The 27,828-nt window shown below is 38.9% G+C and overlaps 2 protein-coding genes across 2 annotated transcripts in view; both read right to left on the bottom strand.

Annotated features, from left to right (window-relative positions):
- glipr1a (GLI pathogenesis-related 1a) overlaps positions 1 to 23,301 on the bottom strand; it is a 33,592-nt gene extending 10,291 nt beyond the window's left edge. The window contains exon 1 of the mRNA XM_038299776.1: positions 23,114 to 23,301. The gene's annotated coding sequence lies outside the window, so the exon portion shown is untranslated. The remainder of the gene's footprint in view (positions 1 to 23,113) is intronic.
- On the bottom strand, positions 85 to 27,022 carry LOC119792915 (NXPE family member 3-like). Its single transcript, XM_038299762.1, has 8 exons — positions 26,964 to 27,022; positions 19,268 to 19,427; positions 6,545 to 7,006; positions 3,990 to 4,285; positions 1,190 to 1,260; positions 1,078 to 1,110; positions 799 to 984; positions 85 to 717 (listed from the first exon to the last, which is right to left on the bottom strand). The coding sequence occupies exons 1-8, from the start codon at positions 27,020 to 27,022 to the stop codon at positions 128 to 130; spliced, it is 1,857 nt and encodes a 618-aa protein (XP_038155690.1). The 3' UTR covers positions 85 to 127.
- Positions 27,023 to 27,828: the final 806 nt, after the last annotated feature.

The raw sequence follows: 27,828 nt of genomic DNA, 5'->3' as shown, positions 1-27,828 counted from the left end.
ACTTGCCCCTGTATATAAATTTTAAAATCCTACGTACAACAATGTCTAACTACTCTCTTGCCTTATTTTTTTTTTTACAATTTTTTCAGGGTTTCTTTCAGATCATAAGTACATTTTTATTGCCTGATTACCTTGTTGTTCCACTTCCATAGTAGCTTTTATAAATTTTCCCTTCAGAGCGACATATGTGGGACAAAACAACATTTACCATATTCATTATTATAGGTGGCTGTGGGTGGAGGTTGTGTGGCAGGTGGTGGGCCAAAGTCATCTCCCAGGCATCAACAATTTTAACATTCACCCCTTTAAATATAATCCTGAGTAATTTGTTTTGCTGAAGTGAAAACCAGTCACTGTTGGTTAGTGTCTCATAGAGTGTCAAAGCTTTGGGATTAGGAGTCCGGATGATGATCGCCGTACCTGGCGCTCTGTTTAACAGTCGTAATACTGCCTTCCTTATGCTCAGAAGACGACGGATGTAGACCTCAACAGGGAAAGTACTGAAGTGGGACCAGACTCCAATAACTATGGCAGTGTCTGTGCCTCCAACTACATTGTCCAGTTCATTGGCAACATAATGTTGGAGACTGACTGGCAAGTTACCAAAACGGATGGGAGGAGCATGGCAGTTGAATGTCACCATGGTGTTCTTTGTATAATCCAAGGCAATAAAAGGTCCTGTCTGCTTTGCCGTTTTGAGGTCAAACTTCTTGAGATCTGAAATTAATAAAAAGATCAGATTAGACAGAACCATGAACCAATTCATAATATGATCAGAGATTTTTACTGGGATTTTACCTTCTGTTGATGTGAGTAAATATTCAAACCACTGCCTGATGGTGGAGTCTCCGTACAGGTGAAGCACCTTGCCTTTTAGACACTGGCTAATAGAGCTGTTGGTAAACTGGTGAACTGTGGTGCTTTCTAGTGCTTGCCATGTTCCCTGATAGTAATAACCTGAAGGCTGAGTCCTAACACTTTCCCCTTTTAAGTCAGAAGACAGATGAAAAACAATAACAATGTGAAAAAAGCAAAAAATATTTTAAAACACTTGAACTTGTTTAAAATTGCTTTTACCTGATGTGTTTCTGAAGGTTGTTTCCTTCAGATCTGAAAAAAAGGAAAGTACATTTACTGATTTGTAATCGTTTTGTGGGGCAATTTATGTCAGATTCAAAAAGCCTTTTACCTTTTGGCTTGGGAAAAATAGTGATGTTAGAAGGCCCTGATGCTCGAAGGAAGACTTTCATGTTGACTCCCCTATAGCACAACACATAAAGATATAAACGTTTGAATAAAAAGAATTTGAACTAGATATTATTCTGTTAAATGTCAAGCTTTCTTGATCTAAATAACTTTTAATGCAATTACATTTAGTTAATTCTGATTTGAACTTAGACAGTATATTTAATATTATTATCAACATTTATTTAATAAATAATTCCGTACTGACAGGTGTGGTTGTGTACTGGATTTCAGTCCGGTGAAAAACTCTCTGACTAGAGCCACTTGAGTCTTATTTCTATCAACGTTTTTATTGCAGATTTTAAATGCAAGAATTCTAAGTAATGCACTTGAAAGGTTTGATGGAAATATCAGACTTTGTAATCTTGCAGAAAAAATAGTTTTCACATTACACAGAGCTTTTCTTTCCCAAAAAGGTTATTGCACTAAATTGAAGATGGAAACACATTTGCCTTGTTATTATGAGTATGAGGCAAGTTATAGATTAAGGAGTTCATGTAAAGTTGATTGACTCTAGGATTAATGTTTAGGAGAAACTGGTTTTAAGAATCGTATTATGGTTTTACACTATTTTTGTGGCAGTTTTATCAAATACTGTCCGAGTCATAAAAAATATCTGTTTATACATAGTTAAACTTAGAAATGTTTATAAAATATAATATAACATGAACTTATTAGGATACTGAATATAAAAAAAGACGTTAACATGTTAGCAGTAGCTGCTGGCTAATAGAGGATAGTTGGGCGCCGACCCACATACCCAATAACCTTGATTATGACATAAGAAAACAAAAATTAAATAATAAAATTCGAATATTTAGAAATATAATATTTTTTTTATGTCTAAGATAAATATATAATCTTTAATGATGACTAAAGCGTTTTTTTGCCGAAAATCTAGAGTCTTGTTAAATATTTTACATGCACAGTAGCTCCTCTTCAATGCAAAAGATAGGACCATCCTGGGGCGCAGCTCTCATGCGTCCAGAGCTGAAAGTGCGGCTGACTGATAGGTTTATATACTTATTTAGCAGCAAGGCTTGGCTAACTGCATGCAGCGAGGCTAACACTTTATTCTGGTTCCCTTGCCTCCTTTTTCAAACGTCAGGATATGTCCTAGAATTGATTAAGACATGTATGACTGATTTAAAGTACTTTTCAGAAATTTTAGTGTTGTTTTTTGTTGTTGAACACATAACACTAACCTGAGCACTGCCTGGATTGAATACAAGAAAGCCTACTACTCAATGCCACACACTTGGATCACACAACATCAATAGGCCTTCATTGCAAACTCAATGAGGTTGTGAAAAAACACCCTTGAGGTGAGGCCAATGGCAATACACTTGCACAAGTCTCCACACATCTCTGATTTCACAAAGAAAAAATCTTCATAAATTCAATAACATTGTAGACAACACTGAGCATTGACTGTTGATCAACTAGAGAGTGATTCAAGACAGACAACTATGGAGGATCCTTCTTGCCCACAGCTGTTTACATCTGCAACAACTTCTTAAAAAACCTCTTTGAGTTACAACATCTTAAGCATATAAAAAAACCAGAATGAGATGTTACAATCAAGGGCGCAGTTATTTTTGTGGAAGTCAGATCTTAAATTCAAAATTTTTGCCAAAAACACAGATTATCTAATCTAAATAAAAGAAACTGAATTGTACAACATTGTACCTTATTTTTTTAACATAATTTGTGATTCAATTATTTCCTTTTATATTTTCTTGAATAATAAATACTTTTGTGTTATTTGATCTGCTTAAGTAACTACACTTGGACAGCAATTAATTGGAAGGTCATATTAATATATATTTAACCTTATAAATTCAATATAGATCAAATTAAGTGAAAAGTAGCTTCTTTAGCAATAAGTTCAAATATTCTCAAGAAAAGTTCTGGAGAGATTTTATCATTAAGTGTTGGGATCTGGAGGCTTGTCCACTTTCTCCACCAGAGGGTGCCTGAGATCTTCCTCAGGCATGAGCTTCTCCTACACACCTGTTTCCTGTTTGCTCATTAGGTGACCTACTTAAGGAGGAGGAGGCTGACACTTCCCTGCCAGAGTGTTTGCCAGTAATGGTTAGCAAAACCTGAGCCAGCCTGCCTAAATCTGTAACCCTGATTTTTGAGAACCTGTCTGACCCTGTATCTCTCTGCCTCACAGATCCTGACTTTCCTGAAACCTGAAATCCTGGAGAAAGAAATCTGTCTGGAATCTGCCTGCCCGCACTCAGTCTCAGTCTCTGCCTCTGCCCTCAGCCCTCTGCCTGCCGACTTGCATCTGGACTCACAAGGTCCCCCCCCCCCCCCCCGCTGATCAGATCCATCTCAGGTATTCTACCCCGTCATCTTTAAACTGCAAGTTTCCTGGATCAATCCTAACTGCTCTGTCCTCCTCAGTGGTGTTCCTCCTGTGACCTGTCCGAAGAACCCAGAACCCGAGCTTCACTTTCATTGACACTTTGTAAATAAATCATTTAAACTTTTTCCCTGCCTAAAGAGTTGTTTCTGCATGTGGGTTAGACACCTTGAACCCAACATGACATTAAGTGGTGTCTGGTTATTACAAAGAAACAGACCTACTGGAAATGATATGAATTTTGTTATAATGTACATCAATTGAAAGCTCCCTATAATGATGTAGCTTCTAAATGCTTTTGTCAGATCCTGTTTGGCAAATCATGTTATGCTGCATTGAAATAGTTAATTTTACAATTACCATTACACACCTTTGAAAAAGCTTGTCCTCCATTGGCTTTAGGTTTTGACTGAATCCTTCAAATGAGTGGTCGAGCCTGTCCTCACATTTAAGTTTCTTTGGCTTGTAGCAGAACCAAGGCTCACCTGTGCGGATGTCAGTGAAGTTGCACAGCTGCTCCGGGGGAGACTTTAGGCACACATTACATGTGGCAGTTTCAGTGACAGAACCTGAGCGGAAGATGCTTTTAAAAGAAATTCTAGCAGGCTGCTCTTGGGTGATTTGCTGTAGCACTGTGACTGCCTCGCTGGGGTGGACCAGGGTTACCTTGTTAAAAAGAACAAGAATTTTTAAACAAAATGTACAAACTAAGGTATGAAACAGGAAAAACACTGCAAAATTAAATTAGGTGTCAAATACAATGACAAGTGGTGCTGGTACCGATCTCCAGCTGTCCAGGGTGTACCCGAGAGGCCGGGTACACCCTGGACAAGTCGCCAGTCCATTGCAAGGCAACAAAGAGACTAAAATGACATATAACCATTCACGCACACACTCACACCAAAGGAGAATTTAGTGAAGCCAATTAATCTAACAGTCATGTTTTTGGACTGTGGTAGGAAGCCGGAGTACCCGTAGAGAACCCATGCATGCTCAGGGAGAACATGCAAACTCCATGCAGAAAGACCCTGGGCCGGGAACCGACCCCAGAACATTCTTGCTTCATGGCAGCAGTGCTACCCACTGCGCCACTGAGCAGCCCAAAAATTAGATAACTGATAACTATTTTCCTGACAGAGATCTTATGTTAATTAAAGCAATTTTAAATAACTTGAAGGTTATTGAGTATCTAGCTGGTTGAGCTGCACTTTGTATAGGTTTCATGTTGGATGGTTAGCTACTCTTTATTGTTTTAGCTCTGTTCTTTTTGCCACACATTAAAACTGAGATTTTCCATCCACCTTCCTTTTGAGGGCCAACTTTTCCTGGAGAGAATCAGTTCTGATAATGTTACCACTGGAACCCAAGGTATATATCACAAGAAAGTGATTTAAGCTCCTGATTGCCAAGACTGCCATCATCCTTTGCATGTGGAGGAGACAGAGCCGAAATAAAACTATGGACAGCTTGGCTATGTGGCTTCCTGCTTTAGTTATTGATTTCAGAGAAAACAGAGCTTACTTAACTTTTGAATTCAAGTTTGAAGAAAGATGTCTGGCCTACGAGTAAGGTGGTAATTAATGCACTTTTCCTTATGTTCTATTGTTGTGGCTGTGTAATAAAAAAAATGATTTCAGGCTATGGAAAAAACTTTAGTTTGGGGCCACATGAAATCACAGGCATTCCAACTTGGATATTTTCTCTTTGGGGATGTCTTGAAAGTAATTAATCAGCTACAGACTCAATATAAAAGGTTTACTGGTCTATAATTATATGTATCGTCCATATTTCACATTACAGCACTTTTGTTCCTTCTGGACTAAACTTTACAACTGACACTTAAAGAAAAAAAAGTTTGGATCATTATCATTACCAGTGTTTGGATTGCTGGACAGAGAGGTGTCACTCATCAGAGAGAGTATTCCCAATCTTCTACGGTCAAGAGGTAGGAAAATTTGGACAATAGAAAGTCTAAACATGAGCTTTACATACTAGTCTTGAATTGTAGTAATCTGGAGCTTGGAGGAGTATCCCCTATGCAGCAACCCCAATAAGCGGGAAGGAATCCCATCCAGTTTAGATATTCAGATCAGACAGGAACAGTTCTGGAATCCAGGAGTCCTCAGCCTGGTCAGGGGTCCCGATCCACACAGAAACAGACAGATCCAGGGTTCCAAGAACCCACAGAGCATGAAAGCAGGTTCCGTGAGTCGAGCAACCACCTCAGAAAGAAACGCACCGAGAAAGAAAGACAGAATCCAGCAGGAATCCAAAGATGGTTCAGGCGAACAGCTCAGACGGGGGACAGACAAGACCAGTGGGTGAGATGGAACAGAATCAGGAAATCAAAATCAGTAGGAAACGCTGAAATGCTCTCGCCACTGGTTAGGGAATAAACTCTCCCGAAGACAAAGACTCGAGAATAATCTCTTTGTTGGAACAGGGACATGAACCTTTGAATAGCAAAAACTAACAAAACAGAACCAAAAGACATCAAAAAGAAAACAAACAAACAATGATCTGGCCCTGATAGCTTGACTGAGCCGAATATAAAGCAGGTGGATAAGATGAGTGATAATTAGGAGCTGGGCTGAGTTAAGCAGGTGAAAGGAATGAATAATTAAGGTGAGCTATCAGGGCAGATAATTTTTCTGATTACAGTAACACTCTGGAATTCACTGGGGTCCTGAAAACAACCCTTTCCTTCAAAAATGCTTTGAGAATGTAAATAAATTGCATATAAATCAACTGCCACTTTAAAAGCCAGCACCTAAACACCTAAGGGATATCCCTTCTCTGTAAATAATTAGACAGGGAGACACTCTCTACACTTTTAAGAGAGAGGCTTATGACCATGATCTCTTCTATTTATGAAGGACTTTTTTTTTCATCACACACGCTTAGCAAGAAAGGTTTTACTGTTACCTCTACTTGTGCACTTCCTTCCCAGAGTAAAGAGAATACAGCAGTGTAGGAACCATTGAGATGATCCACCACTTGCCCTGCCACGCCTGCATGAAGAGTAGGGTTGTGTATCCGAGCAAGAAGAACGTCTCCCCCTGACTTCTTTGGACGACTATGGAAGTCAGCAATTTTTATCAAAACCTTCAGTTGATCGCCTACGTGCCAACTTCCACCACCATCTTTTGGAATAATGGTGAAGGTGCTGTGAACAGGATCACTTGTGTCGTTCAGAGAAAAGTCAGATGGTAGAGATGGTGTTTCTGGCCAGGCAATAGACTCCTTCAAAAATTCTAACTCAGTAACATCCTCTGGTAACACAGAATGAAACGAGCAGACACTGGTAGGCATAGGGAGCTCAGTACGATCTTTGAAAGTTATGGTATTCAGTACCGGAGCCTCAGTTGCCTGGAATTTCTTCTTTGACTAGAGAAAAAAATAGGATAAAAAAAAAAAAACAAGCATCACCAAAATGTAGTATCTGCACAAAACACAATACTTTTAGAATTCTGGTTAGTCCTAGTTTTAAAGTATACCAAGAACCATTGATTCAAATTTCAGCTATGTAGCTTAATTCTGATTTGAAAAAAATGCTTTGCACCATATCTCCTTATCCTTACCATTTTAAATTCATGTAGTTTTTTTTAACATCTGATTTGCATTTTTTTTTCTATAGTTGCTATTTAGGATATTTTAATGTCGAGGCTTTTGAATTGGAATTGGGAGCTGCTGACCCTGACAGAGGATTTTGTCAGACAGTTTAAAGAATCCTTTGAGGATTTCACACCTATAGGCAGAAACTTGCGAGGTGGTCAAAAAAAACTTGTGTGGGGGAATTATATCTACCCTGAGTATCTCAGCTTCTGGATGTTGTGAAGTGTTTATAGCTGAGATGCCTACTTGGCATTGCATGGCATTGGGAACAGTACCCCTTGACTAACAAGGAGTTCAAGTTTCTCAAGCTGTTGTTCACAAGTATGGGGAGAATGGAGGCGAACATCACAAGACAGGTTGGTAATACTGATTTTGCATAAGTCAGTTGAGAGAAATAACTATCCTCCACATTGAATAGAGTCATCTGAAGTGGCTCAGGCATTTGGCTGCCATCTGTCCCTGCCCTTGTCTGTGATAAAAGAGACAACTTGAGGATGGGTATATAAATATTAGCTTTGTCTGAAAAATTTAAATTATTGATGGGTGTAATTTTGATGTATATTTCTCATGCTGGCATTGATGTCATACCCTGAGATAATAAATCATTACTTAATAATAACCTATAACTAATGTAACATAAATTTTGCTTAAGGCAGTCATCTGTATTCTATTAAGGAATTATGGTTATATGGACGGAGCTTTACCTTCTACAGATGGTGGGAAAAGCTTTACTTTTAACATTTTATGATGCTTTTATATTTCAAGTTAATGTTTTAAAGATCATTAATACTCACCTCTGTTGGTTTACAAGTTATGTGATCAGGGAAGTTGCTACTGTAGTACATGAACCATACAGCAAACATCAAGAACAGGAAGAAACTGAACTTCTGAGGAAAATGTTTAATACTTAAAACTTGGCCTCCCATTATCAATGCTGACTGGATCTGGCCCTGTGTAAAAATAAAAAGACAAAAATGCGCTTAGGTTATGGATTGTTACTTATTTAATACATTTTGAAAAATTTAATATATAATTCCATTTTAATTCTTGTTTCCATGAGAGGACAAAGAAACAAAACAAGTACAAGGCAATAGAAAATCATAAGGTAACCAGTATCATTTATCACTTGATTTATTTTCCAATGTATGCACTTTCTCCATGAACAGACATCCTTTAGAAGAAAAGGTTTTGATTTGACTTTTAAAAGTTTTTAAAATGTAACAAAAAGAAAAGAAAAACAACAATGTTAAATTTGTGTATCGTATAAAAAGTCTTTATTGTTCTATTTTTGAGTAACATATACTTGATTATTGCACAGAATGCATTTTATATACTAAATGTTTGCAGAAAATCCATCCATCCATCCATCCATCCATCCATCCATCCATCCATCCATCCATCCATCCATCCATCCATCCATCCATCCATCCATCCATCCATCCATCCATCCATCCATCCATCCATCCATCCATCCATCCATTTTCTTACAAGCTTAATCCCAAGTGGGGTCCTAAGGGGTGCTGGTGCCTATCTCCAGCTGTCTGCGCAGGTTTGCAAAAAATATGAACTTTAAAAAGAAAACAAAAGACTTTGCCTCTGCATTAAAATGTAATTACTGATAATCCATTGAGCTAATTTTAAAATAACAAAACATTTTTGTTGTGTAGTAACTCTTTTTTTAAATTCAACACATGCAATGTCAAGTTGCAAAAATGTTTCTTTGATAACATGCAGACCAGAGGTGCGCAGATCGATCCTAGTATTCATAACAATGATACCAACACTGGTGTTGATATTAAACAATACCTGTGTAAAAAAGATCAATACTTTTTTACTCCTTCTCTGTGTTACAGCACTTTGCTCCTCCCCCTCTCATCACTGTCTTGCACCGTCACTCGCCTCAGCAATGCCAGCCAAACAAGAAATATTTGTTGTGATGTGCTCATTTAAATTCATTGTCTTAAGATTTTGTTTTATATTGCTTTGGTTCTTTGTTCGTCTTGATGTTAAATAAAACTGTTGACCTTTTTTTGTATTCTTTTTATATTGTGATAATCAAAGTAAAAATCACAAAAACACCAAAAGGTCAACAGTTTTAAACACTAAACATCAAGCTTAAATATAGAAAAAGTATCGGTATTGATAACAGTGAATTTGCACTGTATTTAATTGGTCTGTGTAATGTTGAGGTGAAATAGTAAGATACTATTTTGCTACATCACCTTCCCATGATTCATTGGTTGACAGGGAGAATAAATCACGATTAAACAGGAGTTAGAGCTTATTTATTTATCAATTAAACTATCCAGAGAGAGACTGCAGAGAAAACCCTGATTATTTACATATCCTGAAGGTGAAAACTTTAAAGACTTGTTTGAATCACACAACAACTAGTAATTTGAATACCTCTGGATATGTTGCTTCAGTGCCTTCATCAGCATTGCTTGGTTTGCTCTTTACATAACTCTTTTTAGGTTTCTAAAACATTCTCATTGTTTAATTTTCTTATAATGTAATTGATTGTTTTAATTATGTGAAATGGAAAATGGAAAAGAAAAAAAAGATTTTTATCTCTTTATATTTTTTGTGTCTGAAACTTTTGTTATGAATGGAACGTGGTCTGAAATTATGTTGAAATTGATAAATGTTTTTCAGCAATTGATCATTCAATTGATCATTCAACAGGAGGGACAATTTGCTTAAAGGCAGGAGATTGGGATTGGTGATCAATGTCTGTGTCTGATCAGAGTACAAGTATGAGGAGTGAGCATATTTTTCGTGCCACCGACCTGAGCCCACAATTGCATCCCCTAACTCAAAACCTTCCTAGCGTGCTCTTAACTCTGAAAAACTCTCCTCTTCCACCTGCACTTCTACATCCCTTCTTTTCATTGTCTGTTTGACAACATTTTTGTTCATGCTCACTTTGATCTCTCACATTTGGCTTCATCAATGTGTTGTGATCCATTGTCGCTGATGTAACTGGAACTACGCCCCTCTGAAGACACACCCCTCCGGCGAAGGTCTTAAAATGACTAGCTTCCCATATTAGCTTCCCATTTTGCCGTTAGCTTCATGTTGCTGAAGGCTAGACAAAGCACTTCCAGCTGAGGGCTACGCTAAGTAGCAACCAAATCCCTCTGGAGAAGTTTGCGCCTTTGCTGGACCAAGTTAGACTGTCTTTTTTCCTGCTGTTTAGGAGGAGCTGAAAGCAGTGTTTTTATTCTCCCTGCAATTCAAACCGAGTTAAACACAGTGTATCCAGAATCCTGCTGCAGCAGAGACAGAGAAGAGCTAATCCAGCTCTGCTAACCACGGAACAACGGGGCCCCCAATCGCTGTTCGCTGAAGGAGCCGTTAGAAGCTGACAGACCATGACTGCCTAAGACGGAGAGATGGAGCAGTGCTGCAGAGGTTCTGCACAGGTGCTGCTACAAGCTGCGGCTATGTGCTAACCACCTTAGCTAAAATGGGAGACGTCCCGTGCTACTGTGAGTTATAAAATTAAACCCCTTGCAAATTGCCTCTTATTGTTGCATCGGATTGATCCAAATCTCTTTAAGCTGCTGTTGGATGAACGGACTGGACTGAAGACAGATATGCAGAGAACCGGACGGAGCTGAAGGCCTTCAATCCACGGAACCAAAACAGTAATATCATCCCTCCCCCTCCTTTCTATCTGATGCTTTATAAGTGCTCTGCTTGGGTGAACTAGGTAGAGTAGATAGTCGTGTTGGTGTTTTTATTTTAAATAAGCTTTCTGATTCAACTGCTGATGGTTTTAAAGGTTTAAGTAAATGCTAATGCTTACTACATAGACTGAACGGCCTTTTCTTAGGGTGACCAAATGTCCATATTTCCCGGGACATATCCGTATTTCACGTCCTGTCCCGGGCGTACCAGGTTTTTTTTAGAAAGTGAGGAAATGTCCTGATTTCACTGCGCACGACGCTCTGTGTGACGTAATCCCTGAGCCGCGTCAGTGCGGGCAGCCCTGTTCTTAATCAGAGGCTCTGTTCGAAAACCTAGGACGCATCCTCCAAGGACGCGGTCTACCTAGACTGGATCCTTCGAAGTCCTTGAAAATATGGAGACCGGAAGAGTTTTGGCTGTAAATTCGAACAGGTCCCCCCTGTTTACCGCTGTATGCTCTGTTGCTTAGCAACCGTGAAAGTTGACACTCAAAGCAGGAAAAGAATGAATACCGAGGTTTTCAAAACTTTGTTTATTTATTTATTTTAAAAAAAGTTAAAGTGAACAAAGACTACACTCACAAGAATCCAGAGTGGAATAAAGGTTTCAACCACCGTGAGCAGGAACAAATAAAATCAAATGTAATGATAGAAACCTTAGTCAGTTAAATAACCTGCTGCTGTCATTTTGCACATCTCTGATGTTGCTGCTATTTTCAAATATCCATTACTGTAAAAATGTCCATAGCAGCATATTGGTTATTAATTATCCGGTTTTATATTGTTAAAACACTTCGCAGAATTGCATTTTTTATATTTTAACTCTTCCCTATTATGTTATTCTTATACATTTTTCTAAGGTCCTCATTTGTGTGACCATTTTCAATAATCTTTCTGCTGCTGTAAATCTGCCCATTGTGGGACAATAAAAGGATTTTCTATTCTATTCTATAAAAGGGTTAGAAATATATAAGTAAATCTAAACAATGTATCTACAAAATATATCTGCAAAATCTCTAATATTCAACAAAAAATACTTAGTTAAGCATATTGTGCAAAACAACAATAAAAAAATTAAACTCCTATCAGATTTATAGTCCCCACTCTGCAGATCTATTAGAATCTGTCCTTAAATTATAGCCAAACCCATTTACACAGTAACAGATAAAAACCTTCAGATAAACCAAACATTACCGCCACATATCTGACTCAATAACCATTAAAACAACTATTTTCATTCATTTCAGACGGAACTATTCACAGAGTTGTATTATATTAAACTGAACTTCCAATTTTCACCACTGTTGTGCGCCAAGTAACATTTCCTCTGATCACGGACCAAATCCCGATGATGAGACACTTGTCCTGGTTTTCCCAAATATTCTCAATTCACTATAACGCGAGTACGGACTTGTGTCCTTGCCAAGTATGTTCTTGAGAAGAACACAGGAAAGTATGGTGAGAACGGGAACACACAGCAGAATTAATACTTAACTAACTAAATTATTACTTTTTTCATTTAATGGGGGAAAAATTAACACAGTCAGATAAACACAATCAAAAGAACATTTTGCCAGATAAAACAAAAAAATCCCCATCAGAGCCAGCGGTACTTCACACACGGCTATGCCAAGAGAGGGCTGCTGGCTGCCGTTACCCTCTGAGGTCCACTGGTTGCCGCAGTCCTCTCAACTTCAGAATTATTTTTTTTTTATTACACATTAAATCGGTAAATGTACGATGTAGTGACGCTTTAATGTATAATCTTCTCGCCTCAAACGATAAAGTTCATTATTTTTCATAATGTAATGATAAAACTTGAACATTCATATATTTTAGATTCAGGTCCTTTATTGTCCTAATAAAGATGATTTTGGCATACAGCTCATGAAAACCGAAAATTCCTATCTCACAAAATTAGCATATGATGAAAAAGGTCTCTAAACAACCTATGCACCTAATCATCTGAATCAAGAAATTAACTCTAAACACCTGTAAAAGATTCCTGAGGCCTTTAAAACTCCCAGCCTGGATCATCACTCAAAACCCCAATCATGGGTAAGACGGCCGGCTTGACTGCTGTCCAGAAGGCCGTCATTGACAACCTCAAGCCAGAGGGTATGACACAGAAAGATATTTCTGAACGAATAGGCTGTTCCCAGAGTGCTGTATCAAGGCACCTCAGTAGGAAGTCTGGGGGAAGGAAAAAGTGTGGCAGAAAATGCTGCACAACGAGAAGAGGTTTTATGGAAGATTGTGGAGAAGGGTCGATTATAGACCTTGGGGGACCTGCGGAAGCAGAGTAGAAACATCCAGAGCCACCGCTCACAGGCATGTGCAGTAAATGGGCTATAGGTGCCGCATTCCCCAGGTCAAGCCACTTATGAACCAGAAACAGCGGCAGAGGCGCCTGACCTGGGCTACAGAGAAGCAGCACTGGACTGTTGCTCAGTTTGGCATGCAGGTTCATTGAGAAATAAAATTTGTGCTATTGTATGTTGGGTTCTTGAATTCCAAAACATTCCTGTACAAGTGTCGAAAACCACATAGTGTGGCAGAGCAAGGGCTTGTTGTCAGATCCTGCATTTACACACTTTTTAAAAGTTAAACTGTCTCCCTGCAGGGCAACCTATGCTACGTTCACAACTAACGGGATTTCGGCGGGAAAGAAGCGCCTGCCGCTTCATTTTTAATTCTCGTACACATTAAGGTGAGACGCACCTCAAGAACATCTTTGAGCAACTCCTGAAGCACAACCATTGAAGTGTGTACTGATCCGTCTGATGCTTTTACTGCTCCTTTGTTAAATGGCAGAGAGTGGTTTTGCTATATTTGTTGTAATAAGTTGGTAAAAAGTAGCTTTAATATATTTTTAAGCGGTGGATGTCACTGTGTGTATGGAGGTGATCTAATTAAGACAGCGTTTGTGTCTTTAGAAATACACAGGATATGGGCACATCTTGGAGCCGGTCTCATAAAGGGGAGCTATCTGTAATTCTAGGGCATGGAGGCAAGATGCATACAGGTCAGGGCATTGATGGCGTGTCAGTTCTGATACGGACAGCTGAGCTTCCACCTGATGCAAAACATGGACTCATGAGGTATAAGAAGGAGGAGATGACCTTGTTTGGGGCTCAATCTTTGCCAGACGCTCGCTGACGATTTTGAGCCCACAGCTGTGCAAGCTCCAAGCATTTTCTTTGTCCTGTAACAACCTGTTCTGAAATAAACTCTGTTACTTTTTTACTCCTGTTTTTATAGTCCTATTTTATATGGTTTTACCCAGTTTGAGTTAAGAGTAGTAAACAACTTGCTCCCAGGAAAAGAACCGGTAGGGAAGTCCCGAGGCGCAACTGCCTTCAGGGGGACATAACTTCCACATTTAACATCCGTTAATAAACTGTTTTAGGGGAGTTAAACATTCTGCCATTTAACAAAGAAATCTGCATCAACGGCACTGTGTCTCTCTCCCTTCTCGCTCCCAGATCAGCTTCTCTGATTGGTTGATGTGGTGCAGCAAAAGTTAAAATTTTCCAACTCCAACATCCGCTGCTTGTGAAGCGCGTCACATGTCTCAGCTGCTCAGGTGCGCGTTAACCATTGACTTTTCATGTAAACGGCTGCTTCTGCTGCTTCATCACGTTAGGTAGGAACCTAGCATAACAGACAAGAGGAGGACACCTAACTGACTGTCCTTTAGCAGAGAGCAGGCGGACAGTTGGTAGAAATGGGAACATTTTCATGCCCACATCTGTAGATGCCATGAGCATGTAGGACACAATTTTCTGTGGGATCGGATGCAAATCTGATTCGGTGTGTTCAGGGCTTTATGCATTCAAGTATACCCCTCAGGAGGAGGAGTATGCTTGAAAATAACCTGAAAGCTTTAATTGTCTCCTGAGTATGGACTATTCAGCATTAGTCCTCTAGTCGAACTGCATTTGGCAAAAATCACATTGTGTGGTTGTTGAGCAAAGGAAAGTTGATAATAGCACAGAATGCCTATTTTCATGAAGCGAAAGGCATATCACAAAGCAGGTTTAGTGGAAATCCATTATAAGTTCAGCAGTAACTTCATCCACACCCTGACTTTTCCATTTCAGCCAACAGACGCAGAAGGGCAGAAGAATCCTAACGGAGAATCCAGAGCAGGTGAAGGAGCAGACACGAACAGAATAGAACACACAATAGGGTACGCAGGAACTTTCACACTCGAGACAAATAATCTGGCAGGCAATAAACAGGTAGCTTAAATAGGAACTGGAACAGGTGGAATAGATGAGAGCAGCTGAAAACTGGGTGGAGCTAAGCAGGTGGAAAAAAATATCTAATAATCCAGTCATCAGTACCAATATTGTCATCCAAAATCATTCATATTTTTTTGGATTATTTTGGATTTCTAGCTTTGATGCACAGTCCACCAACCAAAACAAAAGCTAACTGTTATCAGTGTAGAAGAATCAGCTTAACCATCTGTAATATGGTTACAATATGGTTCCTCAAAAGCTTAAGACTTTTGAGAAGGCACCTCCTGTTTGGATGTGGCATTTGTAAATGTGTTGCAAATGTTTCCTTCTTTTTGTACACTAGCTAAGAAACATTCCCTTGGGACTCGAACAGCTCTGCTCAGTCGTTTGAGAAACTACTCTCACAAGTGCAGCACATAATCTATTTATATCAGATTAAATAACATTAAAATTTTAGTAAAAGAAAGATAAGCTGAGGAAAGTTTATCTGTAAAATTTTTAACAGATTTAAAGGAACAGAAAACTCAAATTACTTTATGTGATGAACACATGAAAAACAAATTTTAAAAGGTAATTTTCAGATGCATAATAATTGAAAGTAAAGAGAAGTTTGTTTACAAACCAAAACTAAATATGTTTCAGCCAATAGTTTAAATAAAACAAAAAATCAGGAATGTTTAATGATTAATTTGTGTTATCTTTAGTCAAAATATTTTAAACTGGGATAAATATTTTTTCCAAAGTTCACAGTGAAATAAAAATTGAAATGTTATACTGTGTAAGACGAAAGGCAGGCAGCTTTACTTGAAACGTTCTAACCATGTAAGAAAAACAACACATTTTAACTTAAGTTGGTTGGAAAAATTCCTGAATGTCGTCATTTGCTCGACTATTATTCACAATAAAGTAGTCAACATTTTTTAGCCTGATTTGTGTTTTCAAAAAGTAAAAAAATAAATTGAGAATAATGTCAATTTTACTTACCTTTGCATTTGTTTTCATTGATGTCCTCACTTTGTGATTTCAACAGAAGAGTTTAGACTTATGTGTATCTGTCTCTCACTATCTTCCCATCCTTTAGGGGTGTGGCTATTTTTACATGTTTTTTTCTCTAGTTTGTTTTTTCCACAGAGCTATGTAAATAGAAGACTTATGCAATTTTTTTTAAACAACTTATCTGCTTACAAGGGGCAGTTGGTGCTATCCTGGCATTAATTGATGGTTTTACCTCTGGCTTGAGGCATGTTATCTAGTGAGGGTTGTGGTTCTATCTGACAGTGATAGAGCTATCCCCTAAACTAGAGCAGCAAGGAACATTCAGGCCATACAACGCAATAAACGATTTTCAGTTCAGAAAGTGTATTTTATGTATTATATTGTTTTAATTGTGGTAGCTGCACTAGTGAAATAGTAATGCATCTGGCTTTAGTTAACTGTTTTATAGTCAGATTACCAACAAAACTAGGTTGATGTGTTTAACCCTTTAAAGCCTTAACCATGAAATAATTGACAGAAAATTCTAATTTTCCAAAATTGGAGTTGTCATTGAACTTTCTGACAAATTAAATAAAAATATACATTTTTAATTTTATTTTTAAAATTACATCTTTTAGTTGCATCAATTTTTATATATTACTCATTTCTATATAATCTTTTATATGTTTTCCGTTCACTACTTGTATCTGATTATGTCAGTGAGGGTTTCAAGAACAAAAACATCACACTGATGATGCAGACGATTCAACAACTCAGATATCAAATATGATGCATTTGACTTTAAAGGGTTTATATTACCAGGGGAAATTGTAATTAAAAAAACACAAATACATATTGAATAAAAAAAAGAGATTTATTTCCTTGTATCACTATTACTTAATATGAAATAGGTTTATATGCTTTAATTAATATAATTTATAGTTACTTCCCAAGTAAGAAATAAGATTGGGATTTGGCATGTTTCATGTAATTATTTTATAGTCAGCTTAATACTTAAAATCATTTATTTCTGCTGAACATAAGCAGTTTTCAATGTATTTAAACAACAAGATATTTTAGGCAAAATAATATTATCTGTAGCAGTTAATGGAAGTGGATTTCCTGTTATTTCGCAGGGTGCTTTGCATCATGCTAACTGTGTCATTTGAAAATGTGTTTTATATTTAGTTATTTCATAAAACTATGGTTCTTATTATTCACAACTAAATACCTTGTCTGAGACAGGACTTCAGGGGTAACATGTGTGTTATATGCAGGGTCTCTCCTGCAACTAAAGGGTTGATAGTTCAAGTCCTGAGACTGGTTTTAGGTGCCATTGTGTCCAAAGGCAACCAACTTCACCTGAATTGCCTACTGATGGTGGTCCCAGGACAGCTGTGGCTACAACGTTGCTTAGCACCATCAGCGTGCCAGCATGTGAATGACTGAATGTATTGTAAAGCGCTTTGGTCAAGTCTAAGTACAGGCCATTTATTATCTTATTACGGTATCTAATATAGTTAAGAGTTTAGATTTGATACTTTTATAAAGGAAATTTAAAAATCATAGAAAATATAACCATTAATTTGCAATATAAGAAACACCATCAATGAAAGTCAATAATATTAATGCAACTGGTAAATACTAACTATACAGTGCTTTTTTTTAAGTTAGGAGACTTGACCAAAGTGCTTTAGGCCTTCAGTTCTTCACCCCCACACATCATCAACCTTGTGGCAATCCACATTGTAACCACAGCTGCCCTGACGCTCACTAACAGAAGTGAGGCTGTCAGGCCCTCTGACCACCATCAGTAGGTAATGTGGGTGAAGCGTCTTGGCGACACGACATTGAAAACCAGAGCTGGGGCTTGAACTGCCAATCCTTAGGTTGCAGGAACAAGTCCCGCATCCGCCACTGTGACCCCACTAGAATTCAAGAATATTATTTAAATTGAACCAAACTACAGTGATTACGCCTTATTAGTAGTGTTGCATCAATGCAGATACAAGTATCCAGCAGGCCCCGATCCAGCACTAAAATGGTGGTATCGGTATCGGGAGTACCAACAAATAGTGCACCGATTCCATTTTGAGAGCCCAAAGTTTATTCAACTAATTTCACTCATTCCAGATAGGCAATAAAAAGTTCTACTGGATTCACTTTGTATTGGTCTTTTTCCTGCTTCACAAAGGTAGGCAGCAGCTTGACAAAGCCATGATGGCAATTATTTTACACACACCCACACACACACACACGCACACACACACACACACGCACACACACACACACACACACACACACACACACACACACACACACACACACACGCACACACATGTTGTGTCACAATATCCTTGTGGGGACCTTCCATTGACTTCCATTCATTTCCCACTAATTTATATGGCCTAACCGTGACCCTTGCCCTAACCCTAACCATTACCGACACATACCTATCCCTAAACCTAACCTAAACTCAATTCACACCTTAGTCCTAAACCTAACCCCCACCCCAAGAGGAGAAACTTTCCTTATGGGGACCAGTTGTTAGTCCCCACAAGTACTATATGAGTCCCCAAAATGTAGCATATTCCTTGGAAATTGTCCCCACCAGGTATTAAAGACATGGCCACACATAAACACACACAATTTCAATTTCAAACAGATGTTATCTGTATGGTATCGGTATCGGCAATAATGCACAGCCAGGTATCGGGGAGAAAAAATGGCATCGGTGCAACACTACTTAGCCTATTAGTATATGTTAAGTTTGACTTACAGCAAGTTATACAAATCAAAGTCTATAATGCTGGATTTAGTAATTCTTAGTTGTCTTTAATGGTTATTATAAAAGTATCCACGTGATACTCTTTGCACTTAATTAACTAAGCCAATTTGAACCGGTTGACCTACGTTTAACATAGCATTTGTGTATTTTTTGGGAAGCTATATCAGTGCCCTACTATATGTAGTTTATGCAAGCTTCCCCTTTTTAAACTGCATAACTGAAAGAAAGTACTCTCTAATAGTATGTCATTAATGTTGGTGCTTAAGCAGTAAACACGGCTTGGTCTTGTTTTTTTGGCAGTGAAACACAGGCTGAGGTGTGCAGTACTTACCATGTAAAGCATTTCACTCGAAGATGGGCTGACAGCTGAGTGGGCTTCATTGTGCTCCCTCACACATTCTGCAGTGAAGTTCTTGTCACTGATCTGAGGCAGCGACAACCATGGCCCACAGCAACCTCCTCTCAGTTCTCTGTAAAACTCAGTCTGTAAACTGAAACAAGTTGAAGGGACACAGGAAATGATTCGATATTGAGAAACAGGATGCAGAGTGCTTTTTCAGAAAATATTCACAAAACAATTTCCTCACCTACAGTATGTTGCGCACCAGACTCAGCAGATTTCCAAAAGCAGCATAATGATTCGTGCATTTTGGGGCAGGGCTCTCTTTTTTTCTCTCGAAATTTTGGTATAAACCACATCTGATAGATTTTAATACCTACTATGAAAATGGAGGTGAAACTGTGATGGTTTGGTGATACTTAATGCTGCAGCAGGACCTGACAAGAGCGACTCTAAAGAATCCACATTGAATTTCTTGTTGTATTTGATGGCACATGAGGAAAATGTCAGACCATTTAAAAACTAAAAAAATAAAGCTCTGAAAGAAATGAAACCTGTAAGATGACAATGACACAAAACCTGCCAACTTTCTGCAGAGGATCGAGTAAGAAATAAAAAATGACTAGACTTGTGTTACAGATGACTTCAGGAGGTCGGACCCAAAGTTAAAGACGCATTTTTTATATCTCCAGTATTACACCCTGCCACATCATCACATGTCATATTACATCATACACGTTTGCAAATATGGAGACATCTCTGGGTCCAGCCATATCAAAATAACACCCTGTTCTTAGATCAAGGCCACTCCGAATGCCCAGTGAGAGATGGCTCACTCTTAAGAATCATCCACTCCTTCTGCAGAAAGAGCAGATCCGTTCATTTCCAAATCTCTGTTATATACATAATGAACATTATAACTGCATATCCTGAAAGAGGAACTGCCGTATTACATAAACTGCTTAGGAAAACATTAGTTTTGACCAGATCTGTCAGGTAACAATGTACAAATACTTTGTTACCTTACTGAAGTAGAAATTTCCTTTATCTATACATTACTGGATAAATTATTTTTTATAAAACTTTTTACTTCTACTCCTTTCATTTTTTTTGAAATTGTCTCTACTTTCTACTCTTTACATTTTATGAATAGACTCTTTAGTTTTGTTTCATAAGCGCATTTTCATTGTCAAAATCATTTGTTTCATCATGACAATAATATTTTTTGTGGTTGGTGCTACATGTTCACCACAAAGCATACCATACCATACCAACTTTATTTATGAAGCACTTTATACACTGACAGGACAGGACCAAAGTGCTGTACACGATCATAAAATACAATCCAATTATAAAATAGAAAGGATAGAGTATAAAACACATATTAGTATACAAACAAAATAAAACTAAGTGAAACCTCTTAAATTGTGCCAAAACCCAAAGAAAAAAGATGAGTCTTAAGAAGGGACTTAAAAATAGCAAGAGAAGAGGCCTGTCTTATGCTCAAAGGCAGATCATTCCATAGTTTAGGAGCTGCCACAGAAAAAGCATGGTCCCCTCTGAGCTTGTATTTTTTGTCTTTGGGACCCTCAGAAGCAACTGATCAGCTTACCTGAGGGATCTGGAGGGTGTGTAAGAATGTAGAGGCTCAGACAGATAAGGAGGGGCAAGGCCATTAAGAGTTTTAAAAACAAATACCGGTAACAGAATTTTAAAATCAACCCTAAAATGAAGTGGCAGCCAGTGTCAGGAAGCTAAAACATGGGAAATATGGTTGAATTTTCATGTACCCTTTAAAAGACGTGCAGCAGCATTTTGAACCCTCTGAAGTTGGGAAATATACAAATCACTGACCCCTGTATAAAGTGAGTCACAGTTATCCAGCCGTGTGGTCAAAAATGCATGGATCACTGTTTCGAAAAATGCTGTCTGGAAAGAATGGGTTTTACTTTGGTTAGCTGCCTTAAGTGGAAAAAGCTGGATTTGATAACGGCTCTGATGTGTGCTTCCATCTTAAGACTAGCATCCATCTTAACCCCTAAGTTTGTAATAACAGGATTAATGTACTGGGCCAAGGAGCCAAGACTGGTCAAGGAATCAGCAGTGGATCTGCCAAAGTAATTACCTCTGTCTTGTCTTCATTGAGTTTCAAAAAATTTAGGCCCACCCAGGCCTTCACATCTTCGAGACATAAAAACAGAGATTGAAAAGAGGTGAAGTCTACATTCTTTAGCGGTAAATATATCTGTGTGTCATCTGCATAGCAGTGAAAGGCAATCCCATGTTTTCTAAAAATAGACCTGAGAGGAAGGATGTACAGCAAGAAAAGAAGCGGGCCTAGAACTGAGCCCACACGACAGTGGAGCAGAGGGGCACCTATGGGCATCAAAACAGACACAACAAGTATGTTCAGCCAAATAAGATCTAAACCAATCTAGAGCTATGTGGCAGATGCCCACTCACTGTTCCAGACGGGAAAGTAAAATGACATGATCAACTGTATCAAAAGCAGATGATAAATCCAACAGCACCAAAACAACAAAGTCACCTGAATCAGTTGCTAAAAGTATATCATTAAAAACTTTGAAAAGAGCTGACTATGTGCTATGAAATGGTTTAAAAAAAAGACTGAAAAACATCTAATGTGTAATGTTCATTAAGATAAGCCATTAGCTGATTACAGACTACCTTCTCAAGAATTTTTGAAATAAAAGGCAATTTAGAGATACGTCGATAATTTGCCAGAACAGTAGGATCCAAAACTGGTTTCTTAAGTAGAGGCTGCAGTACTGCATGTTTCAGAGTTTTAGGAACAACGTCTGAGGACAAGCTACTATTTACAAGAGCAGGGACAGAAGGACCTATAATAGAGAAAACGTCTTTAAATAATTCAATTCATTTTATTTATATAGCGCCAATTCACAACACAAGTCATCTCAAGGCACTTTACAGTTCAACCAGTTCATACAGTCAAATTGATTGCGTTCTGCTCTGCGGCAGTCTCTCCTGGTAGCCGGAGTGACCTCATTTAACCAGGGTTCACGCTTGGATTTTGGAAGTCTAATTTTTAGTAGTGCCAACAAATGCAAGGCTGCTTTACTGGTAGAATAAAACCAGTTGCTGAGTTCCTCAGTCTTATTTCCCACAGCCTGTGGAATGGTACAGTGACCAGCAGTAGTAGGGTTTTAAAACATTACAGAGCCAAAATGCGGCTCGAGTTTTAGCTTTTCCACGGGACAGCGTTATCTCAAATAAAACAGGCATATGGTCAGAAAAGAATGAGTCACCAATTTTTAAATTAAAGGCTGATAGACCATAAGATAAAACCAAATTAAGAGTGTGATCATACTCATGAGTAGCAATAGTCACAGAGTGCAGAAAATTAAAAGAATCAATAACATTAAGAAATGCCTGAGCCATAGGTGAAGTCGGACAGCAGACATGAATATTAAAATCACCAACAATGAGAACCCCTTCATATTTTGGCATGATAGCGGCCAAGAAATAAGGAAAAGTCATTTATAAAGTTTTTTTATACTTTGGTGGCCAATAGACTGCAGCACACAATATGGTGTGAGAGCTTCCAAGTTCAAATAGCTATTATACAAGGGTACAGGCAACTGTTTGCAAGTAAAACAATTTTTAAAAACAGTCACTATTCCTCCAACAGAGCCCGACATCCTTGGAGAATTAAAATAGCCGAAGTTCAATAGGACAAGTTCATTAAAAATGCTGGAGTCACCCAAGCCACGTGTCCATGATTCTGTTATAAATAAAACATCTAATCCTTGAAAGGAAAAGAAATCCCTAATTACGAAAGTTTTATTTGCCACCAACCTGGCATTTATCAAACCGATCCTGACAGAAATCGGCAGATCCACGTCATCAGCTGCCGTCCGGGACTCCCGGCAGAGAGGGCGCAAATTGCTAGGATTCCCCCTGCGTCCACAGGGCCGAGAAGCGCAGGGGCCATGGGACTGGACGATCCATCCCGGCCTCTACCGACAGGAACCAGACAGGAATCCACAGGATCCAACACACAGAATGGGCAGGAAAGGCGGAAAGGAAAGGCACCACCCCACACATCCTGGAGGCAGAGAAACTGGGCCGCAGAGCAGCCTTCAATCGCACTAGCTGCTATAGGTCATCAGTACTGGTTTCCAGTCGAGGCACCAATGTCCAGCAATGTTTGGCGATCATACACAATCAGAGAGTTTAATATTAAAAGCGGACAGGAGACAAGGGCAAAACAGGAAGAAAGTCAGACGGCAAGCCTCAAACACCATCTTGCCAAAGCTAAAATAAATAGCCATGCTAAAATAAACAGTTTTTTCATGATAAAGCTAAATTTGACAAAATGAGTTGTGCGCAATAACACAACGAGTAAAAGAAAACTCCTGTGAGTTCAAGATATCTTTTATTAAAACGTGAGCTGACGTAGATAACAGCAAGAGCGGTGAATTATATAAGCTGTGAGCTGTACAAAAAGCAGAAATAAAAGACGTTGATTAAAGGTAAAAATACATGAGCTCTGAGCTGGACACACACCAAGCAAAATGAGACTAATAGAGGAGAACAGACAGAGAGAGTGTGTATGGAGCGGCATGAGTGCTGCAGCTATTTTTAACTGTGTGAATGTGAGTGCTGCAGATGTTTAAAGGGATAGTTCGGTATTTTTGACATGAATCTGTATGGCATCCCCATCACCAGTGGCATGCAATCACACTGACTTACCCCTGGCAGCGTCCTGTGAGCAGAGTTATCGTCCAGTTTTGGTCAAGCCGAAAGTAGTCCGGCAGGTTTGCTAGAGTCAGCGAAATAAAACGTTTCTCTTCCCAAAACATTATGTGTTCAAAAGAGTGATATTTTTGCATCCCAAAAACGTTGTAGTGGAAAAAGTCCCACGTCGTTATCACTTGGTCCTCTTTTCTCTCTGTTCGTATCAGTGCGCGCCGTCATTCAGACAGCGAGCCCAACAACAGCCATGTTGTTGGGCTCGCCTGGGCGGAGGGAGACATGGCTGTTGTTGGGCTCGCTGTCTGAATGACGGCGCGCACTGATACGAACAGAGAGAAAAGAGGACCAAGTGATAACGACGTGGGACTTTTTCCACTACAATGTTTTTGGGATGCAAAAATATCGCTCTTTTGAACACATAATGTTTTGGGAAGAGAAAAGTTTTATTTCGCTGTTCCTAAAAACCTGCCGGACTACTTTCGGCTTGACCAAAACTGGACGATAACTCTGCTCACAGGACGCTGCCAGGGGTAAGTCAGTGTGATTGCATGCCACTGGTGATGGGGATGCCATACAGATTCATGTCAAAAATACCGAACTATCCCTTTAACTGTGTGCTGTTGCAAGATTTATATTGAGTGTTGCTGAGATTATAAGCTGTGTGACACCAAATATTTTCGCTCTGTATGGAACATAAAAGGTCAAAATAAAAGGAGGTAACAGGAGGTAAATATAAGGAAATAAAGCAATAAGTGAACATAACTGGATAAATAATTCTAAGAATATAAAAACTCAACAAAAGGAAGAAAAGTGATCACTTTATATCTGCAAAAGATGTCTGCTTTCACTTCTAATTGCTACTAAGTCACAACTATAAAGGGTTAATTGTACCCAATGCTTAAACATATTTGGTCGATAACTTCCAAATTACTACAGAACAAGTTGTTACATAAACTGGGGATATAAGACAAGTTAAAGTTTTGTAAGGCGACATGTGAAAGCTTTAAAACACAAGTATTTTTTATTTTTTCTTCTCTCTCTTCTTTTCCTTTCTTTTTCTCTCATCCTCACTGAGGCAAAAAAAAACCTCCCGTTTCTTCCTCTCTTCTCGCACTATGAGCCTGCTGGGTGTGCGCTGACACACACACACTCTAGAAGCTTTAAAATGCCATGGCGTTCTATATCTGTTTAAAATACAGAAACAGAAGGATATTATTATAAACATCACTATGTTAGAAGCCGGCATATGTCTGACTTTATAGTCTGTTTTTGTCTAACTGTCTGTTGCATGCTGTTTATTCAATATCTGTCTGGGGTATAAAATAGTTGTCCTATTATGTTTCAGTGTAAACAGATGATCAATAAATACGATATGGTCTAGACAATTTCTATTAGAAAGGGTTTTGGTTATCTTTCGTTCCAGTTGTTATGCAAATGCTGTTGATGTTTTGGAGGTAAACCTTGAAAAGGAAAGCTGAAAATATAAGAAATATATTGATTGATATATTTACAATTTACGATGTCTTGAAATTAACCTTTTAAAGGTTAGAAGATCTATTAGTACATTTAAGTGCTGTAAACCCTAACACTCCCTAAAATTAAGGTCCAAAAAGTGGTTCCGAGTTCTGTCCCGAGGCAAATGGAAACACAACACACAAACACATTATCTGAACACACAGATTCTGCCTGACTCACACAGAGCAGCCATTCACTTAGAGGCAGGAGAAGAAAAAAAAAACACACACACACAGAGACAGAGTGCATGCAGAGGCGATCAAAGCGAAACGGGGGACCAGGAGTTTTAAAGCAGTTTTAACTTAAAGGAATAGTACACCCAAAACATGATTAGCCTTCATTTTCTACTCACCCCCATGCTGAACAACACTCTGGAGTACTTTTTTGATATCTCAAATGCATCTGGAGATCTGGGAGGCTTCTTGCTGTCTGCTGACATTCAAATAATGGAGGTCTATGGCGCCCGAGACAGAAAGGTCCATAAAAGTCCACAAAAAACGTGTCAATATTCCTCCATACTGCTCGTCCAATGTATTCCAAGTGTTCTCAGTGGGTAGCATCCAGAATTTACTCGAAACGAAGTCATTTAGAATGTTTTTAGAGCATAAACAGTAGAGTATAGGATTTCCTGAAAGCGCGCGCCGGCGCGACGCTACGGAAGCCGGCAGACCAAGCCAGATGAAAGTGCGCATTCAGCGTCTGCTCTGCCAATAATGCAAGCGTAGAAGAAGAAATGTGCTGTTTACCTGTGCAAAGAAAGAAACAACGAAAGAAAAATGTCTGAGGACTTCAGTGTTGAGGAAGAGCATGAGTTCTTTGCCGAGCTGAATGCGCTGGTTTGGTCTGCCGGCTTCCGTAGCGTCGGGAGCGTGCATGTGCACGCTTTCAGGAAGTCCTATACACTACTGTTTATGCTCTAAAAACATTCTAAATTACTTCGTTTCGAGTAAATTCTGGATGCTACCCACTCAGGACACTTGGAATACATTGGACGAGCAGTATGGAGGAATATTGACACGTTTTTTGTGGACTTTTATAGACCTTTCTGCCTCGGGCGCCATAGACCTCCATTATTTGAATGTCAGCAGACAGCAAGAAGCCTCCCAGATCTCCAGATGCATTTGAGATATCAAAAAAGTACTCCAGAGTGTTGTTCAGCATGGGGGTGAGTAGAAAATGAAGGCTAATCATGTTTTGGGTGTACTATTCCTTTAAAGACAATTATTACCTTCCCACCCTTGATGGTTCTGGAGATCTGGTTCCCCTGGGGCCCGCATCTCCACTGTGGGGAGAACCAGCCGCAGCAGACCCCAGTTTCCTGGGCAGGAGGCAAAGAGCAAAAAGAAAGAGAATCCTTTGTGCTCTGTGGTTTTGTTCTTTCCTCACAGAGAGAGGGGTAGGTTTTCACACCTCTGGTGGCTTCCATGTGACTTACCTGTGGAGGCCTTTGCTGAAACGGTGGTTGTTGCAGAGATTCCACAGCTGATTCCACATTATCATGTAGAGATGAAATATGGACACTGGTTCCCAATGTCCAAAAAGTATGATCATGGCATATGGTGCAACACATGTAAATGCAAAACATGGCGGGGGAAGTTCTAATCAATGAGTCACTGTACGTACAGATCTCCAATGGCTATCTGGGAGCACAGTTACTGTACATGGAAAACTTAAAGGACTGTGGCCCTCCAGGGTACTCTCTGCTTGGGTATATTTACAAGGAAGTACCACCAAATCTGACCAACATACAGACACTGTTCTGGATGAACCGAGGTGGTCTGTTTTTTGCAAGGCTTTCGGGGCTTTTCCAGAAATTGATCCTCTCACCAAGCTGATTCAAAAGTTCTGAAATTTAACAGCAATCCATGGTTAAGCTTCTATTATAAAAATGCCAACAGCAACCCACTAAATAAGGTAAACATTCCCACTATATATATTAAGTGCCAGAACAGGAATGCCATATTATGCTATGCAATAACTGCTTATTCTTAAAGAAGCGCAGCACTAAGGTCTGCTGGGATGGTGACGTCATCAACCGGAATTAAAAATGATTCCTTCTTAAAAAACAAATCAGCACAAACACCCTGCACAAATCAAGTAACACTGAAAAGCAGATCATTTTGATTCAGTTCTGAGCTTAATTGGTTGTCTTCTGGAACACCTAAAAAAATCTTATCTAATAATATCTCTGAAACAAAAGTAGAACACTTTTTTTTTAATGATCATAGCTGCACAAACCTGGACTACGACCAACCATTTAGTCTATTTAGTTTTTTTAAGTGGGTGGGGTGTCAACTTCA

The sequence above is a fragment of the Cyprinodon tularosa genome, unplaced genomic scaffold (genome assembly GCF_016077235.1).
Source record: "Cyprinodon tularosa strain WSP-4 unplaced genomic scaffold, ASM1607723v1 ctg434, whole genome shotgun sequence".
NCBI classification, from domain to species: domain Eukaryota; kingdom Metazoa; phylum Chordata; class Actinopteri; order Cyprinodontiformes; family Cyprinodontidae; genus Cyprinodon; species Cyprinodon tularosa.
The sequence above is the reverse complement of the archived record's forward strand: the minus strand, read 5'-3'. Positions and strand labels throughout refer to the sequence as shown.